Source organism: Candoia aspera, chromosome 1, assembly GCF_035149785.1.
Source record: "Candoia aspera isolate rCanAsp1 chromosome 1, rCanAsp1.hap2, whole genome shotgun sequence".
NCBI lineage: Eukaryota > Metazoa > Chordata > Lepidosauria > Squamata > Boidae > Candoia > Candoia aspera.
Window position 1 is genome coordinate 258,626,775 of NC_086153.1, and position 20,367 is coordinate 258,647,141.

The 20,367-nt window shown below is 36.6% G+C and overlaps 1 protein-coding gene across 3 annotated transcripts in view; it reads right to left on the reverse strand.

Annotated features, from left to right (window-relative positions):
• Positions 1-1,453: 1,453 nt before the first annotated feature.
• ANO5 (anoctamin 5) overlaps positions 1,454-20,367 on the reverse strand; it is a 76,115-nt gene continuing 57,201 nt past the window's right edge. For all 3 annotated transcript variants that reach the window (XM_063289566.1, XM_063289565.1, XM_063289564.1), the window contains 11 exons: positions 20,145-20,205; positions 19,320-19,471; positions 16,601-16,675; positions 15,589-15,811; positions 14,609-14,778; positions 13,640-13,737; positions 13,062-13,192; positions 10,274-10,479; positions 9,101-9,282; positions 7,255-7,360; positions 1,454-3,788 (listed from right to left, as the gene is read on the reverse strand). In XM_063289566.1, coding sequence (XP_063145636.1) covers positions 3,564-3,788; positions 7,255-7,360; positions 9,101-9,282; positions 10,274-10,479; positions 13,062-13,192; positions 13,640-13,737; positions 14,609-14,778; positions 15,589-15,811; positions 16,601-16,675; positions 19,320-19,471; positions 20,145-20,205 — 1,629 coding nt within the window. In that variant the 3' untranslated portion in view covers positions 1,454-3,563. The remainder of the gene's footprint in view (positions 3,789-7,254; positions 7,361-9,100; positions 9,283-10,273; positions 10,480-13,061; positions 13,193-13,639; positions 13,738-14,608; positions 14,779-15,588; positions 15,812-16,600; positions 16,676-19,319; positions 19,472-20,144; positions 20,206-20,367) is intronic.

The window sequence follows — 20,367 nt, forward strand, 5'->3', positions numbered from 1 at the left end:
TTTTAAGATGTGGTAGGTTGAGTCCCACTTTCTCCTCCTTCCCATTCTTCTCTTGAAAGCAGCTTTTTCAGAAGATACATGTGTGTCATTGAATTAGCACATAGCCAACTGCTGTAGCCAAGAACTCTGGGACAGATGCCTCTGGTTGCAATTCCATACACACAAGAAAGTGATTTTCAGTGAATTTAATTTAATTATAGACTTACAGACTCAAGGAATAAAGTGATAGCACTTATGTAAAAATTGAAAACCAATTACTCTTTTTCAAATGCACTAACTGAAACAATTGTTCAAAATATGGTGCACTATATAGCTACTGCTTTGCTTTTGGCTTTGGGACACACTTATGCCTTGTCCCATAATCTACTCAAACAGCAGCAGCAAGCCATGCAAATAAACAGAATAAATTTATTTTAAACATTTTCACTCATTCCCCTGCTTTCAGCGATCCTGGACAGAGGACAGAGAAACAATAAGGATCTGCTTTTGTGAAATTTCAGCTGAACTTGTGAAATAACGCATGGTGGAATTTGATACAACCACATATTATTTCATTGTTTCTCTCTGCAACTCGTTCATTTTAAAAAAGTCACTGTAGTACAAAATACTTAGAATGGCAAACTAAAAAGTCAAACAAACCCTACATACATTGATACCCGAAACACAAAGAAAGCTTTTAATGATAATTCATTAAACCATGATAGTGTTGACTTTAAATGCACTATTTGCTGCACTTTGTTACAGAGTATTGTGAGATTTACATATGGCATTAATGCAAATAGTTCACATTCTCCATTTTGCTTTACACGAACACTTGTAAAGAAAGAAGCAGTGACGTTCACTTATGAAGTGGATGGGGTGATGGCTACACATGTAGATTTTTGGTAGTTGCATTGTATCTTTGGCAAACTGAAGTGCACATTACATATCTTTTACCTTAGCCATAATACACTTTGCACTAAAATAGTATTCCTTAGCACATTTACTTAATCACAAATAGTAACAAAAAAGTAAACAAGGCTGTTTAAGGATGATAAAAAAAAATGTGATTCAAAATCTGTGAGAGATAGTAAAGTTAGATCTCAGTACAATTCAAAGCACAGGAGCCATTGTCTTACTATTCTCCAAACATACACGCAACACCATAAATTATGCATTGGTTCTATGACCTATGCATAAACAAGATACTGGATGAGAGAGTAATGGTGACTGAAACCCTGTTCTTGTAGGGATTAGGCAGCTGGTTATCCTAATCAGTACTCTAACACGCAGGTTATGGCATATACCAAAGGTTCTCTGTATTTGCATATGAAAAGAAGGTGGAAGATTCTGCAACACATTTGATACCAATTCTGAAATTTGTTTATCCAAATACTACTTTGCTGTGATGCTATGTTAACATTATTCAAAACCTATTAAATTATTCAGTTCATGGAAACTCAGGCAAACAAAATCAAATGACAAAAGCATCCCTGTATTGGGTCTCATACAATTTAGGCAGCACGGTAAGCATTTATCTGGGAATGCTGTGTCTATCAATCAAAAATAAGAGGCCTATTTTCTCTGAAAGGACATCTTCATTGATTAAAATATTTTCCATAGTATTTGGAGTGTATAATTTAATTTGTTTACTATCAGAAATGGAAATTCTGGTTCATGCACTACCTGGCATTTCTTTTTCAATACTTAACAGTTGAGCATGACTTACCGAGTGCAAGTATTTCACCATTGTGAAATATTATGATGTCTAGCATGCTTCATTTTGACTAACAGAATCCAGTAAGGTTTATATTTCTTAGTTATCATTCAGTTGGATGGTAAAGACATAACCCAACTGGAAGTTTGCAAAACTTGCTCCTTACTGATAGATATGGTTAAGTATAAAAGCTGCTGTCCTCATGGTGAACTTCTTCATATATCACACTATGCTAATTAAGAGAACTAACATTTTCACATCCATTCTTTCTTTCCTAAGTGAATGTACACAAGGCACTAAGCAATGGTAAAATAGACTTGGCTATAAAATTGTAGTGAATTGTCAAAAATAGTTGCAATTCTTTAAAATTATGTAGCAAAACAAGGAAATCAAATGTAAAAGGCCTATAATTAGTTTTGCATACATAAGACACACTAAACAGATAAATAAGACAATAAATCTGCAAAATCATTTCAACATATCTCTTCTAAGGATACATTTCTTGACAATATTCAAACAATCACAATTTCTTAGTATTGGGACTCTGGCTGTACCAATGTGCATAATCTTTCATTCATTAAATATTAAGAATACATACTCTTTACAAACACAAACAGATAAACGTTTAAGGCAGCATCACAACAAATGGCTTTGTTGATAGCCCTTCTTCATGGATTTGAAAATATAATGCCATTTTAACAATTTTAAGTATTACTGGACGATTTGGGTTTTTATCAAATGCATTTCCAACTGAATTTCATATTAATTTTGGTTTTGGAGTTTTGTTTTAGAGGGTGAAGTAATCCAAGTTAGTACTCTAGTTGCACTCTATTGAAAAATAATCTATAATTGCATTATTTAAACCTTAAAAAGAACATACAAAATAGACTGTCTACCTCAAAAAGGCATTTGAAGGTGCAGATTTGTGCAACAGAAATGCATCCATGATATCTGTAAGATTTTCCAAGTATTAAATGCTTAAATACCTTATGAGACCAAAGCTAAAAAAACAAAACAGTATGACAGCTCCTATGAGCAGGCAGAGAATTACAGAATAGTACTTCTTTAATACTGAGCAAGGCATCTGATTTTCTAACATCATATTTAATTTACCTCTTGGCAGAAGCTTTTCAAAAAAGCTTCTCTAACATGCATACACTTGCTGTGCTAAACCCTCTCAATTGCACCAAAGTTAACAATTCCTAATAGACTGAGAGTGACTTCAAATTTGGAAACAGGCATATTAAAATGAGAAAGGGCCACCATAATCTGTGGTGTCCTTTAAAATCCCAAGACAATGATAAAATAACACAATTCCCTTTCCATCTCTAGCACCATGTGTTGACAGTGCAATAAGTGGAAGACTTCACATAAGACTCTCGGCCTTATCATTTGATTGATACATGCATACATAAAAATCTAGGTAGGGAGAATTTTGTGTCATTCGTGGCAACTCCCCAAATCTCGTCATGGGGAAGCCCTTCTCAGACTTGGCAGTGATGACTTTGAGCCTCTGCTTACATCATGGAAATTTGGGAGCTATTCATTACAAAAACACTTAAGACAACAGTATTTCCAAGAAAGCATACAGTCTTACAAAGGTAAGGCAATGGAACAGAGAATGTAGTGGCATAAGCTGAAGCCTGTTTTTTAAAGTTATGGAGCCAAAACAAAGGGGAAAAAAAGGTCTGTTGACTGCCCAATAGCCAAACCATGTTGTCTGTTTCCTAAATATTTTTGGTTCCACAAATAGATTGGTTAAAAATACCAGACAGCTTTCAAGGCATACTGAGCAGACAGCTCATCGCAGATTCTGAACAACAAAATTTCACAGGCTGGAATTCCAGGCAAACAGCCACTCTTCAAGCTACATGACTTCTGATAACTCCACTCTTCCTTCACTAGCAATGACTTCCTTTTCCATGCTGGTGCAGGTCCTTCCTTCACACAACTTCTGTTTCAGTTTATTGAGTTCATACTCGTGTAAGATTTTTTGTGTTAAGTACTTCTCACGCTTTATTTTGGCCTTCACCTCAGATGGGACATCTGGAATCATCCAGGCCACAAAGAATTTTACAATGAAGACAACATGCTGGAGGATAACACAAAACAGAAGGATGTATAAAAAGAGGTTATGGAAACAAAGCATCATTTCCCCTTCCCTGTTCTAAACATTTGCAATGTGCACTTGATCAAGTGAAGCTTAGCACCGCTGCAACATTAAAGAAATATTATGTTTTGTGCCATTGCCAGTCTCAGTAATTTACCAGTGAATGGCTGGATAAATGGTACAGTAACCTATAAAAGAAAGCTCCTACTGCCATAACAATTTACCTTGAATCGGTAAAACTTAAGTGGCCTCCCTCATTTAAAATCACTCCTGACTGAGTTCTTAACTGACAAAAGTAGAACATACAAGTTCTGGAGTCCACGTTCACTGTAACAATACAGTGGTAACTTCCATCTTGCACATACTAAGAGTAAATTCAACTGTCTAAATGCCAATCTTTACGTAGTGAAAATGATCATGCTCAAAAGCAAGTTATCAGTAGACTGTGGAGAACCCCTGAGCTTGCAGAACAATGCATATTTATGTACTTGCATGGTGGCTGACATACATACACATGTGTTATAAATGTGCATGTGTGTCAGTCACCATGCATGCACATATGCATGTATTGATGGGGGAACTCTAAAATAGTCCAACAGGGACTGAACATGTTCAGTGACTGTAGAATTTTGACTGGCTGCTGAGAGAAGCAAGCTGGAACAAAGAGGAATAGGACTGTGGATGCCCAAATGCAAATACAGTGATGCCATCATGCAAATTCTGCCTTTATGTGTTTGCATGCAAACATAATCACACAGATTTTGTTTCCTTTGTCCCTCTCCCACTTCTGCCTCTGCTGTGGATGCCCATGGAAGAGAACACAATAGCCTAGAAATTGCATGGTTAGATAGTTAGAAGTCTGTGCAAAAATACTCCACAATGCAACTTTCTATCACAGGTCTCATTTTAAATATACTATTATTTACTGGGCATCTAGAAAATTTAGGATATACATGTTCTTGTGTGCATATACACGCAACATTTTCTGGAAATGGTTTGCCATTGCCTTCTTCCTAAGGCTGAGAGAGAGTGACTGACCCAGAGTCATCCAGCTGGCTTCCATGCTTAAAGGAGGACTAGAACTCCAGCTTCTCCATTATTAGTCCAGTACCTTAACCACTAGACCAAACTGTCTATCTACTGTATCTATTTACCTACCTGCCTATTCATACACACACACACAAATACACATGCAGATTCTTGGTATATCCATGTGTCATTGCTGCTGCACAAGCCGCACCAGTTTCCAGTCAGCTTCTGGGTGCAATTCAAGGCGCTGGTCATCACCTATAAAGCCCTTCAGGGAATAGCCCCTGCTTTATTTTATGTATTTTCTATCCCACCTTTATTATTTTTATAAATAACTCAAGGCAGCAAACATACCAAATACTCCTTCCTCCTCCTATTTTTCCCACAACAACAACCCTATGAGGTGAGTTGGGCTGAGAGAGAGTGACTGACCCAAAGTCACCCAACCAGCATTCATGCCTAAGGTGGGACTAGAACTCACAGTCTCCTGGTTTCTAGCCTGTTGCCTTAACCACTAGACCAAACTGGCTTACTAGACCAACTGGTTATTTGAGGGATCACCTAACTCCAGTTATTTTTCCCTGTCTGGTATGCTTGGGCAGACTGGGTGTGCTCCAGGCCCCCTCCAATAAACATTATCATCTTGTGGGATCAAGGTAATGTGCCTTCTCTGTTGCACTGGAACAACCCCCACCCCAGAGATATGTATGGGTCCTACTCTGCAAATGTTCTGGAAGTCTCTTAAGACCTAGCTCTGTTCTCAAGCCTGAGATAAGAGTTTTTGTGATGCCCCCATTTAGTCTTTTTTTTTTTTTTTTACATTTCATTTATGATGTTTTGCCTGGGCAGTCTTGTTTCTTAAATTAGGTATTTTAAATATTGTATGCCACCCAGAGTCTTTTTGGAGTTGGGAGGCCTCAAAATCATTATATACATATAATGTATGTATATAGTGTATACACGTACACACATATAGAAACACATACACTAGGCTAACTTTTGTAGGTGCCTTGTAAATAATAGTATATAATTTAGCAATAATTAGTATAGTAAGTAGTACATACTAATGAGCAAGGAATAAAAATGAGACTTTATTTTTGTTATTTATTGACTTATAATTTCCAAGTTTTACAGCCACCCATTTATAGTAACCCCGGGCAGCTGTAAGTAGGTAACTCTTTCATAATTAAGGGTCAGATTGCACCAGGATATCAATTCACTTATTATGTAAACAGCCAAAATTGTTAAGAGGTCAAAAGCAAAAATTTAATTTTTTTCCTATCTCCTTTAAGAAAAAATAAAGGATTTCTTTAGAATTTCTTTAGAATTAATGAGAGCTCTCCTTACCAATTAATCCCAGGTTCTAAGGCCATTCAACTTCTATTTATGTAATAAAAATTAAGCAGGATGATTGCATTCACACAATTAACGTGATAGTCTTGTTTAGGCCCTAAACAGTATTGATTTTTTCTATATATTCCAGCTTCTTAGAAATGCTTGCAGTCCAATATTCCTGGTAGGAATGTAAGTGGTCACAAATGAAAAATCTTCCTTGCTTGCCTTTTTAAAAAGAGATCCCCTGACTACTATCAACATAAAATAGAAGAGTTCTCAGTACATCCTGTTTTCAGTGGCATCCCCTTTTACACCTGATGTATGCAACTCCCATCAGCTCAAAGGCCACACCAGAGTTTCTGTGGCATGTGAATGACTGCCCTTTAAAGTTGGCAAAGCCAGGATCCATTATGAGAAGAGGAGTTTCAGGAAATTAAAAGGTAAAAATACCCTTAAATCCATCTGGCCCCCCAAATGTCAACCCCCCCCCCCAACCCTAAAGGTCCACAGTTGGGGGCCAGAAAAGGATTCCGGCAGTCTACATGTGACTCCCAGACTACATTTATTTTACCTTTACCCTACACTATTTTTCTAGCATTATATTTATAGTAGAATGCTGTGTGTGTTCAATGCTTATTCTTTTTTATTTCAGGTAAGTACTTAGCACTTCGTTCCTATTTTTAAATGCTACTTTCATAACATTAAAAAAAAATGTGTACCATCAAGAGCTCAACCTGCTTTCATTAAAACTACTGTAACTCCAGACTGACACTCTAGCATACTGATTTCAGAAGACCTCAATAATATGCCAGAGCCAGTTTGATGAAGGCACCAGGCTAGAAACCAGGCGACGGAGAGTTCTAGTCCCGCCTTAGGCCTGAAAGCCGGCTGGGTGACCTTGGGCCAGCCACTCTCTCTCAGCCCAACTCACCTCACAGGGTTGTTGTTGTGGGGAAAATAGGAGGAGGAAGGAATATTAAGTATGTTCCCCATCTTGAGTTACTTATAAAAAATAATAATAAAGGCAGAATAAAAAAATCTAAAAATAATAAAAATAATAATTATAATTATAAAAATATTTTACCTCCATAATAATTATAAAAGCCATTTTTGCAGCCAGGATGTGCCAGAATTGCATTGTGTGCATGTATGGCTTCTCATGGTCTGGTGGATATCGATAATCCCTGTACCTGTTGAATATAAACATCTAAAGGTGAGGGGCTACACTGAAACAGAGACAGATTACAATTGCTGTGGCATTTACATTCATATAAAGCTGTCAGTTAAGAAGACTTTTGATCCTGATTTTAATGTTTTTGTTTTTTAAGTACAAGATCCAACTCATGTCTCCCATTTGTTCAAGCATAGCAAAAGCCAAGTGTGAGAATATATTCACAGAATAAAAAAATACATATATTTCAAGCTATCATAAGGTGGAATTTGGACACCACAGTATTGCAAAATGAAACATGGGGTGGCATAAATAAACAATAGAAGACCAGAAGGGCAGTACGAGCTTCATTCAAAACAGTTTATGAAAGTTTCCAGTGTGCAAGTTGAATGGGAAGATTTAATTGCTAAAAGGCAATGAAATGTACTGCACAGGACAAGTGTATGACCATTAGAAGACAACAAAGTAATAGAAATAGTGCCCCCCAGGATAGCTACACCACAGACATGGCAACCCTTTCATGTTACACTAAAAACTATGGGAAAAACCATGGAAAATCATATGAAGTGGGAACCCCATTCTATCACAGGCACATAATGAGGCATGTGTTGGACAGGAATGCTGGAGAGATAGGAACTGAGGCCACAGGGGGATATCTATGCCTAAAAGTAGTTCACATATGAATTATCTTTACTAAGGCCCTGGAAAAATGCACTGTGTGACACCCATCCACCCCAATTTATGTGCATTTTTTCTTAGACCAGCTTGAAATTATACAAAGGATAATCAAGGTGTTTCCACTAAAAACTGCAAGTCCATATCAAAATGCATGGGGAAGAGGAAAGCACAATGTCATTCCTTACATTTTCTGCATATAACTACAAAAGGTGGAAGACTTGTTTTAACTATAGTTTGTGGAATAAACTGGAATCAATCTGACAGTTCAGCAAACCTGTTTGGCCAATTTCTCTAGTCTCCTAGCAATATTAAGGGATTGATTTGTGTGCTTGTGGTAGCGTGCTTTGTGCTTTCTGTTTACTGATGGGGGGTGTATCTGTAGAAGAGATCTGCAGTGGACAATTTTTAGATTTGGGGAGGGTGGTTCTTACATGGTTGTGAGAGACTTCTAAGATGTAGTATGTGTGTTTCTGAATTTTCTTAATTGGGTATGTGCCAACTCAATGTATTTTGTTGTGGTTTATGGGAGCAAATATGTTGTTTTGACTTCTGGGGGAAAAAAACAGACTGCAGTTAGCCTGAGGAGAAATATCCTTTTTAGCTGTATTTGCCCTATGGCTCTGTAGAATGAAAAAGACTCAAATGAGTTACAAATTCAAGCCAAGAACAAACACATTCTGAGTTCAGGATTACTTAAAATAAATCATGGTTTGTAAACCAACTTCAAACTCTGTGGTTGTCAAACATTTATCTCTGTTGTCTGAGATAAATTCAGATAATTAAGCTGAACAAGCTGTACCTTAGTATTACATCTGAATTAAATGAATGAAAGATTCAAATAACTACATTCCCCTACTTCTGTAATTGATACTTTTGATACTTTTCATATTAATTACTATAAATGCATCTTGTCTGCAGTCACCTACACTGTCACACAACTGATGGCTAGAAAGTCTCTGATTCAGCTCATAAGATGTCAAAAGAACATAGGTAAAGATCAGAAAATCACAACCAATATTACAACAAGTATAATTGTTAATTGTTACTATGCGACGTATGATATGGATTAATTACAACTAACCTGCAACTGGTAAATTTGCCTGGGTTCTGTTCAGGTCTGTGTTTTTCCGGAAAATCTGAGATTTGGAATACTGAAAGGCTATTATTAATGTATCCAGTCATAGGTGAATCTGGATCCGAAAAATAGGCATAATAGTAAACCAATCGAGGAATCATATCAGATGTGAAGGCTACAATAAATGCCTGCAGGAAACAAATGGTTCTTTCTGTTAATTTAGGTATATCTTTGTATGTTCTATGCATACAATATCCGATTTCTTGGTGGCAAAAGGTAATTTGTTTTACAATTGGATACATTGCATGTCATGTCTATGTTAATCTTTCAACTAGGCCGAAACCCTGGCATTGAAGATTTAATAGGTTTTTGCTGACATAAACCCAAACTTACCATTAGTGACCTAAAATAATCGCATCAGGTACAGAAGAAAAACAATAATCTCACAGAAGATGAAACAGATCCAATTTAATTTTAAAAGCCTGAAAAAACACAAAGGCTTGTTTCTAGCTTCAAGGACATTAGAGTAGAATATTGGTGATTCTCCTCACGTGATTTTTACCACATCCAGTTGGAGAGATAACTTAGCTCTTGTTTGCTAACAATGTTGGTATTAATTTTAATTTTGTGTCTCAGTATTTTGAATGTTGTATTTTACTTCTGTTCCTTTCTGAGTATCCAACTGAACATAAAAATGGATACAAACTGAAATCAATCCATCTGTGATCACAATTCTGAGTTCATTAAAAACAGATACAAGGGCCTTAGGACTTCTGCTCTAACTGAAGCAAAAAACAATGAGATATGATTTATTCACAAATAAATAAAATTCAGTTGAAGTTAAATTTATCTAGACAGAAATCCCATGATTTACATTTGTTTCTGTAAGGAAACCTGATTATGATGGAACATGTTCATTACTCAAAGGTTGGCAGCCTGTGGCCCTCCAGATGTCAGACATCAGCTTCAAATTTGCCTTTACTCAGGGAGATACCTCTATGAGGTACTATACCAGGACCAGTAGCATCAGAAGAACCACAGATTACTTATCTAGGATTAGCCACTTTTTTAGAGCTATAATGATGAGGAATTGATACAAGAAGAAACTATTTTTAAGCTCTAGCTGGTCCAAGCACTCTTATTAATAGGTTCAGCTATTGTTTGGCTTTGCTTACTTACATTTGTGACAACGGACAAGATAGCCAACCCATTTAAGATTTCTTGCCAAACTCCTATGCTATGAGCTTTAGCTGCCACAGGTCTTCGATACTGAGTTGTAAGTTTCCAAGAATCAACTCGAATCTCCAAGATGTTGTTCATCAGAGCAAGTAGGGGTGCCAAGGGAAAAGAGGCCACAAACAGAGTAATAAATCCGAACTGAATAACTATATGAATGGAAAATAGCAAATAAATAATTGAATGAAACCTATGAAAAATTATATTTGAGATTACTTTGGTTAATGATATCAGAAACATTCATGGATATAATCAATAGACTTTAAATGCAGGAAATATTCCTACATGAAAAGCAGTATTTGAGATGTGCAAAATGTTTCAACTCGAAGCAGGACACACTGTTCTGACCTCACCAGCCTCGAAGTATCCTGTTTCAACTATGGAACATTTTTCATACTTACAAGAAATATGTGTTCATATCAAAATAGATGACTTTAAGTTAGTAGTAGTTATTTATCAATGAAATATAAATTGATTAGAACCTAAAACTTATACAGATTGAAACTTCAGATGAATATACTTGATTTCAACATGTTTTAAAATCTGTTCTCTGAAAAAAATCACTTTTTGATCCAAGCCTTTAGCATAATCACCCAGGATATCTGCTTACAATTAAACCAAAACCTATGATATGAGGAGAGGAAATATGTCCCGTTTCTCCTGTCATATCCATATTCATACTTTATTAGGTTCTTATTTCAGATTGTAGATTGAAAATTCCTTAGGGCAGAATTAAAAACAGACTTGATCTTTGCATCAATTTTGCCCTGAGTACCCTCCAGATGTGTAGACCTCATTTCCCAGGTAGCATGACTACTGCTGAGCTCTACTGAAGTCCACCCATTTGGAGGGCACCAAAATAAGAAGGCTATTCTGCACTCTTACAAGCCATTCATCCTGCTGCATAAAGACATACAAATTTTAAGGATGCCCTGAGCTTAGGTAATTCTAATTGCTCTTCCTGCATCCTCACTATAAAAACATTATACAGACTTCTGTTTTCTTAAAGCTGAGTGCCTCTGTGTGGCCAAACCTGGCATTATAGAAAGGAAGTTCCATTAATCAAGGACATTCGTATTTATCATGGAAAAACTTTTTTTTAAAAAAGAAAATTTACTGCATCTTTTTCTGAACTGTTTTTTTTTTAAATTCAGATACATTGCTTTCTGCTTTTAATATCTAAACAGCCTACAAATAAGGCACAATACAATGGCAACATCAATATTTTTTATATTTGTTCTGGCAAGAATACAATGAAAATCCTTCTCCCTTTCTAACTTTCCTGTTCCTTTTGAACAAACTGCATCCTTGAACTGCTATATTTCAAAGCATGAGAATAATCTCACCAGACTTCAGTTATACCTATTAAATCATATTTGTTTGCCTTCCTGTAATTAGCGTTCAAACTCATCCTACAGTATTTATTTCCACAATGAGAGCATTAATGCAAGAACCATAAAATGTGAGCCAGTGTCCAGATTGTTCATTGAGCAATTTAAATAAGACCTGGTTTGGTTATTCTCCCACTCACTCTTGCAGTACACAAGTTCTTATCTGATGTTATTTTATTATTCTATGTTAAATGTGGTCACGGTAATATATTCAGGTAATATAGACCACGTCCCCAGAAACCAAATCTCTTCCATGAACAGCACTCAGGTAACTAGACATTCACCTGGAATATTATTTCCCTTTCCAGCATCCTTCAATGGATTGGATGATATATGAACCCCATCTCATCTCCTAGTTTCTTCAGCTTCCTTACTAGAACTTCATGGTCTGCAGGATGTTAGTGTAGCTGCCTAACATTTGTCCCCTTGTGCATGAGTAGGAGTGGGCATCTTCTAGCTGACTTTATGAGTCTCAGTTTTGGTTTTTATGAGTCTAGTGTTTCTCCAGTGCTATTTCTTAATGTATACATTTTTTCACAATTTCCCCCCTAAAATACTTATTTTTTTTTAAAGCTAGTGCCCTTTATATTAATTTCCTTCAGAATCTCTGACCCTTTTAAAAAAACATAAAATGAAGTTGTGTGCAGTATTATTTTCCCTTCAGTGTGGAAATTAAGATTGTTAGGAATAATTCTCCTACTCCCAGTGATCAAATATGAAACTGCTGTCCCAATACAATAGCAATGCAGGAATACTGAACATTTTCCTTGCTCCCTCGACTGAAAGAAAAAGCAGACTGCACTGCTAGAACCCCTAGAGGTCCATGGAATCTCCCAAGCACTTCATGTGCATTACAGGTGGTCCGAATTTAGTGACCACAACTGGGACCAGTAACTTGGTCATTAAGCAAAGTGATCGCTAAGTAAAACTGCAACTGTGCTTACGTGCTTCAGTCTTCCTTTGCTTTACAGAGCTGCAAAGGTTGTAAATGCAAGGATTGGTCATAAAGTTATTTTTTCATCACTATCCTAACTAAATGAGGCAGTTGCTAAATGAGGACTACTTATACATCTCTTTTATATACAAGGTTACTTTAGAGATGTTTTGAGTTGAGCAGCACCTATATCTAAATAAATATATGCATCAATAAAAAAGAAATACTTTATAAAATATAGATTTGGCCCCTCTTTATCCCAAGAATGAGTCAATGCTACCACATGGAAAGGTGTATGTGGAATGCTCTTAATGCACATAGCATTTCAGCCAAGAGAAATGAGCTTGCGTATCATCCTTATCCACTACACAGTCCACTACTACTTGTCATTGTTTTTCGTGTTTACCCATTTCTAGGTATTCATAGAAGAGGCCCAATGCTCCAAAGCTCTGCAAATCATGGTCCTGCTCCCATCGACTGTATAAATTCTCTGGGTTGTTCCTTGCTTTCCGACGACCCCACCAATTGCAGATCCAGCTGAATAGTGGAAAAACAGAAATTACTGTTGCAATTACTTTAGAAAGCAAAATGATATATTGTATGAATTGACACCACATGTATTTTCAGATACATCTGCTATAAAAATGACTGTCCATCTTTCACATGGCTTAGAGAAAGTTACTTTCTCTTTCATGATTACATCTATGTAGAACTGAACAGCAGAGCTGTGCCAGCTGATCCATTCCCTCCCCTCAAGCCCCCTCATTCTTCTATTACCCAATAATTTGGGGTAATGTCTGAAAAAAGAGGCTGCTGCACACCAGTGGGCATGGGATCTGAGAGCCTGATAATACAATACTATGGAGATACTCGTAAAGATTATGTTGATACTGATTTCTTAAACGTGCTAAAGGAGTTTACCAAATATTCAATTAGCTCTATATTTTAAACATGAAAATAACTCGGTATTAAGGCATCACTTACGGGACGATAGCCTCTTGAATGTTACCCCAGATCTGTTTGCCAGCCATGACAATGGTGAGTTGGGTTGTCAGTTCTATCAAGCATCCTGCAGGATCACACTGATGGAGAAACCAAACAAAATGCAATTTGGTATGCCTCAGTACTGATGGGGACATACTCAAGTCAGAGGTTATTTCAAAAACTAGTACCAATTATTTCAAAAACCAATAGAAGTGGGCAGCTCGCCTTTCTTATAAGGCCCTCTTCCCTCAATAGTATGAAGAAGAAAAACATTCCAAGGTTTAGCTCTCAAACGACCAGAGACTTCACAACTGATGTCAAGGAGATGCTACTTGCTACTACATTGAGAATGGGCCTCAACCTCATCACTCGTTAATTGTGTGCAGTCATCAAAAGACAAGATAAATCTTTTGGCAGCTCTTCTATCGAAAAATGAGAACATATAAATATGATAGAGCCAGGTTAAGGGGATATCTATATATTGCCCCAATAATGGACACATGTTATATTTGGTTGTATGTTAGAAATCTATGGATAATTTTCCATCTCTGCCCTCACTGTACTTTGTACTTTGCCTATTCTATCTTCTTGTTTTCTTTCCCACACAAGTCTTCAGAGCTTCTGTTCTTGTCCTCATTAAAGCCAATTTCTAATTCAGGAAAGAAACTTGTTCCCAACATTTTCACAGCCTCACAGGTGTTGCCATTAAAGATTTCTGAATCATGTTGAATTTAGTTTAAAAAATAATAATACAAGGTCTGTTAGGCTCCCCCCCCTCAAGTTATAACTGTAAAAATATATTCAATAGCTTATCTTTTTAATTTTAAGTAAATATCTTATAAATCTGTGAACTTTCCCTGTTCGGAAAATTATTTTTGTTTCATAATGTTTAGTTTTCTAGGCTTCAAAGCAAGACATTCAGAATGATTGGCATTTTCCCCCCAAATTCATTTTAAAAGTTATTAACACCTCTTCATTTCTCCAGCGACTGAACATGTATGTATAAGAACTAGGGTATCCCACAAATTTCCCTTTGAAAAAAGCTACATAGAAGCATGAAGAGTAGTAGTTGACAAACTGAAAGAGGAACATCTTCATAGTGAGTCTGTTTTCATATTCAAAATGGGTTCTTGGTATTTCTGCAAGATAAAATAAACAATGATTTAATTCTCTTTGTATCATGTACAGCATTAACGTTTATGAAGCCTCAGGAAAGGCTGACAACATGCTTCAATACTACAAAACCTACTTCTCTTGAAGAGCCTTTGCAGAGCTATGAATTACATTTTGCCCACAAGGGCAACATGCACAGAACAGGGAGACGAAGTTGCTGTCACTCCTAAGTGACTTAACTAGCACAGAATGGATTTGTAGAAATGGATATTTGTTATCATAAGATTTTTCTTTTATACACAATATAAATATAAATAAATCTCTCATTTACCCAACCAAAATAATGTTTGAGAGGAATCTCATGAATGAACCTCCTTGCCTTTTTGCCAAGGGACAAATCATGAGAAAATAGAAACAATTTTGCCCAAGTTACCTCCTGAGTGCTCCACTTGCAATCAAATAAAATTACTTGTGGCCCCACAGCTTTAAGGAAGGTACAAACTAAGACCTAGAAATCACACAGCTGGAGAGCAACACAGATGATCTAAGAGCAAAGTCATAGGGGATAAACTAGGCTTCCTCAACCTGGCATTCTCTAGATAGAGTAAATTGGATTATGAATCCCATCATTCTCTGAAAGGTAGGCTAATAGAGCTGTAGGACACAAGGTTGAGGATGCCTGACATAAAGCAAGAACCCAAAATCTTTTCCCAAGAATTTTAGGCTGACAGAGAAGGTTATTCATGTTCTGTTTTCATGTGCTGATTAATCCAGCCTATGCAGCACAGGGGCAGAAACATATTTGAGTAAGCTCAGCCGTCATGCAACATACCTACCCATATCTGTGATCCAGATGGCTATCCTCTCATATAGGAAATTCAGTATCATAATGATGATAAAATTGAGGAATGATGCAGTGACTGATGTTGCCAGTTGTGGTGTCAACAAACCTCGAATAGGTTGCAGGGTTTCTGTGGTCTCCATGATGCTGGCAAAAGCAGCATAGACTGCAAGGCGGTAAACTATCACAGCTATCATGCTTGCTACGATTAAAGAGATCTGAGATAACCACATAAATTAGACTACTCAAGATCTGAAACCCGAGAAATTAGTGTCTCATGCAAACTGCACATTGTGAATAAACGCACAGAATGTTCCTGTCAAGACTGCAGCACGTAAGTGGAAGAAAACTTTGTCTGAATACTTCTCCAGTGTACATGCCTGCTTCCTCAATGGAAGTAGATCACTTGTTTTTCCTTTTATTTTTTAAGTTAAAAAAATAGTTCTTTCTCTTATCTACTCCTTTCTGTACAGAGAAGTATTAAACATGCAGTTTTCATCTTTATGCTAAGGTGCTATAGTCCCAATGGAGCTGTGACATTCGTTTTTTTTTTCCTTTTATACCAATTTTAAAGTATAAAATATTCATGTAAAGCATACCAGTGCAATTCCATCACATAATGCACCAGCAAGAGTTGGAAAAGCTTTATGCAGATGTAGTAGCAACTGTATATTGCTATTTACAACACATGTCTCAGGTAAATTCTGAAGGAATTGTCATCAATAATACACAATATGAAGCTATTATTTAAATTTATTTATTTATTTATTTAAATTTACTTTTATTTAAAAAGGAAAACAAAGGTACTTAGGCTGCATACTATGTGTTCATTGTGTACTTTGTATGACAGCAGGAAAATAAAACTGGAAAACCTTAACTAGAAATCCTTGAAGCAAGAAGCATCAGTGAAAGAGATCCAAAGCAAAGAGGGCCATTCATGCATGTTAAAATTCAAGCTTAAAAAGTGATCAGTGTCTTGTTAGAGGGATGAATCAAAAAGAGCTCACCCAGAACAACACTGTAGTTCCTGAGATGCAGAACCGTACAGCCTGGCTAGTTAGAGGTAAATAAGGCTCCAACTCCTGAAACAGTCAAGCAAGCACAACACTTTTCACCACCCAGTCATAGTTGTACGGACACCACTGCAGAAAGCAACTTCAAACATTATGAGAAAGCAAATCCCGTATCCTCTCCCCCACGAATGCATAACATGGCACATTTCCTCTTATGGGAGAAAAACCGAAGACTGAATGAGATGTTGCCCACTTGCCAGCTAATCCAATTATCTTTTCCCCCCTTCTCCTTTACAATGATTTTATGAACAAAATGGTCCCACTTTAAAGCTATAAGCAGATTTCTTTTCAGCTGTCAGTATTAATTGTTCAGCAAAAACAGATATACTGAATTGGAGTAGGCATTCCCATTCATCACAATCCTCCACATTCTTATGCTTCTTTTCCCCCATTTGAAGAAATGGTGCATTTTATTAGTTTTGCCACTCCAAGCTGCAGCGATTGTGCAGCCTTCTCTTACCCAAAACAATATTCCAAAGTACAACAAGCTTAGTTTTCCATAGTCATGAATGCTCTTCCTCTTAAACATTTCTAACTCCTAAAATATCAGAGCAAAGTTGAAAAAGGAATAATTAAAGAATGAAAAAGGTTCTACATCAACTGATTTTAACATGACTTTGGACTGGTTCAGATAATCATATCTTGGCTTGCAAAGGTATGCACAACCTCTTGCCTGTATATGCAATCCCTTCACACGTTTCTACATGGAAGGAAAGAATTCCAAAGGGTGGATGAAAAGGGCAATTTTGTATGGGTTATCATGTTCTTCATATAGATTATGTATCCTGATGCCAAATATGGACATAAAGACAAAAAGAAAACAAAATCTTTACTAATGGGTGAATGGTGGAGAACAAAAACTTCCAAGAGGGAAATAAATAAATGATGCTCCAGATGTGTGTATGTATTGTATGTGTACACACACACAAACACAGATGTCTATAGGCATACACATTTCACTTCCTAAATAGGTGTTCATCATTGGCAAATTTACAAACACTTTTTAATTAGCAGACTGTAAGTACATACTGTAAAAAAATATCTTTGCTGCCTTACCAGAGGCAGAAGACAGTGCTATCCGCCCACAAAAGTCTACCCATCCACAAAACTCCAGATTTACCAGGAATGTTTTAATTTACTGACTGGGCAGAAAAAATGAAAGGCACAAGCATAGGATGGGGGAGACCTAACCTGACTGTAGTACATGTGAGAAGGATCTACAGTATATTCTTGCTGACACCTAATTAAATATGAGCCAGCAAGGTTATGCAGCTGCTAAAAACAGCAAATGCTATCTTGGGGTGGTTGCTGTCTTGGAGTGGGTAGTTACTGTTCCACTTTACTCCATTCTGGTTGCACTTCACTTGGAATACTGGGTCCAGTTCTAGACACCACACTTCCACAGGGACATTGATGAGCTGGAAAGAGTTCAGGGCAGGGCTTCCAAGATGACAAGGATTCTGGAAACCAGGACCTATGAAAAACAGTTTAAAGAGGGCTGTCCCATAGAAAAGGGGGTGGAATTCTCTACTGCTCCTTAGGGCAGAACCAGAACCAATGGGTTAATATTATAAGAAAGTAGGTTCAGACTAGATGTCAGGAGGAACTTCCTAATTGTGGAACAAGCTGTCAGATGATCTCAAGAACTGACCAAGACCTGTTCAAGGCCTTGTTGGAGGTCTTCAGACAGAAGCTCAATGTTCATCTGCAAGAGATGCTGCAGTAGATCCTGCCCTGAGCAAGAGACTTGAGTAAAACCTTTCCAATTCTATGATTCTAAGATTCTGTGGCTCCCATCCAACCCATTATCTGCATGGCTTCTTTGATTCAGAGGTTAACTGAGAAAGAGAACTGGATAGCTAAAGTAATGATGTCTTTATTTCAGTTGGAATTGCAGTACCACAAGCTAAGTGCATCCATGTGACCATGATCTACACAGATTGAAAATTAATACTCTGCTACTTAGCTGCAAAAATATACCCACATTCTTGGACTGCATCAACAATACCTATTCCACAAACGTGGAAAAGCAGTGCTCTGCATACCCCAATTTAGTTGGCTCTAATGATAGCCCTATAGCAGAATTTCTGTAGATTTAGAAAACTAGCACGTCAGGGAGAAAATTAAATAGAAACATTCTTCCGACTATTGTATCTCTCTGTATTTAGGCCTTACTTTATAACAGTAAAGTAGCATCAAAATAAGAACTAAATCTACATATTTCTTTCTGTGTAGCTGAAGCTATTTCAATAGCTTGAAATAGCTTTCAAGATAACAGTAAATTAGGTAAACATGTTAATGCCTATCCCTAGTAAAATGCTGTATGATCACCTTTGGGGAAAGCCTGATAAATCCAGGTGCCCCTGTTGCTAGAGTTCCAGAAATTAATTTAAGCACTGGTATTTAAAACGCACCTTGCATTTTAACAATGGTATAATTGTAAAACTTCTTAAGGCAATACATATCTATGATATTCTGGCAAAAATTCATATTCCTAGTTGGCATATTAAACTGAACTGGCATAGTTGGTCTTGACAGCAAGCTCACTGAGGGGTCTCCAAAAAAAGAAAAGAAAAGAAAAGAAAAGCTACCTAAATCTAATTCCACAACCTCCGAATGATTACTGTCTTCTAAGTAAACATAACAAAATTACCTGAGTTACTGGATTCTTCCTCTTTTGTGTACATTTTGCTTCATACTCTGGTCTAAGTTGGAGCTGCTGCTGTTCTTCCTCAAAATCAACTAAATCCCACTCATATTCAAGTCGAGCTTGTCGTCGCTTCCAAAATTCCAAGAAAAGTGTAACTACAATCAGAGAGGGTTAAGCAACATAAAATTAGCTTAATAAGTATTTTGAGACAGCATAATAAAATAATCTGATATACAGTTTCTACCGTTTTAGTAGTTACTTATACAATCATTTATTTACAAAAAAAGGAAGTTTGTTAATTATCCTAGAGAAATGATTGCTTTTTATTATAAATCAGCAGGATCTCAGGTCAGGACTCACCAGCTACATTAAAACACAACTAAAATCTTACTCATTTAATTCACTGAATTTCAGTTAATAAACATATTTAGGGAAAGGCCGCAATATTATAGAGTATGTTCAGCGTGCAGGGAACAATATCATGCCTAAAACCTTGCACCTACAAATCAACTAACAACAGTGGTTTAATTCAACTTTCCAGCTTTCTTTCAGATCAGTAATGTTTACATTTTGTCGTAGTAGTTTAACAAAGCCTTGGATCCAGAGCTGCTTTTCTGTAAATGGGATGGAGTCTGATTGAGCACAGAATATTCATTCATTATTTATTTATTTTGTGGAATGTTTATATCACCCATTTAAATGATTGTGAGAAGTGTACAAATCAAAACATAAAACATAAAATCACCTCTGAATAACTAGCCTCCAATTCCTTAAAATTAATTCTGAAAACATTAATAATGACATACAATGACCAATGAACATACTTACCCCAGATGCCCATAAATATTGCAAAAAAGAGGGTCGCCACATTGTCAAACAAATGGGAATACTAGAACAGAAACACAAGCATTTCCGTTGAGTAATACTTGAAATGTTAGTGTGCACTTTTGAAAATACAAATTATCTATCTATCTATCTATCTATCTATCTATCTATCTATCTATCTATCTATCTATCTATCTAATTTATCCCCGTCCATCTCCTCCTGTCG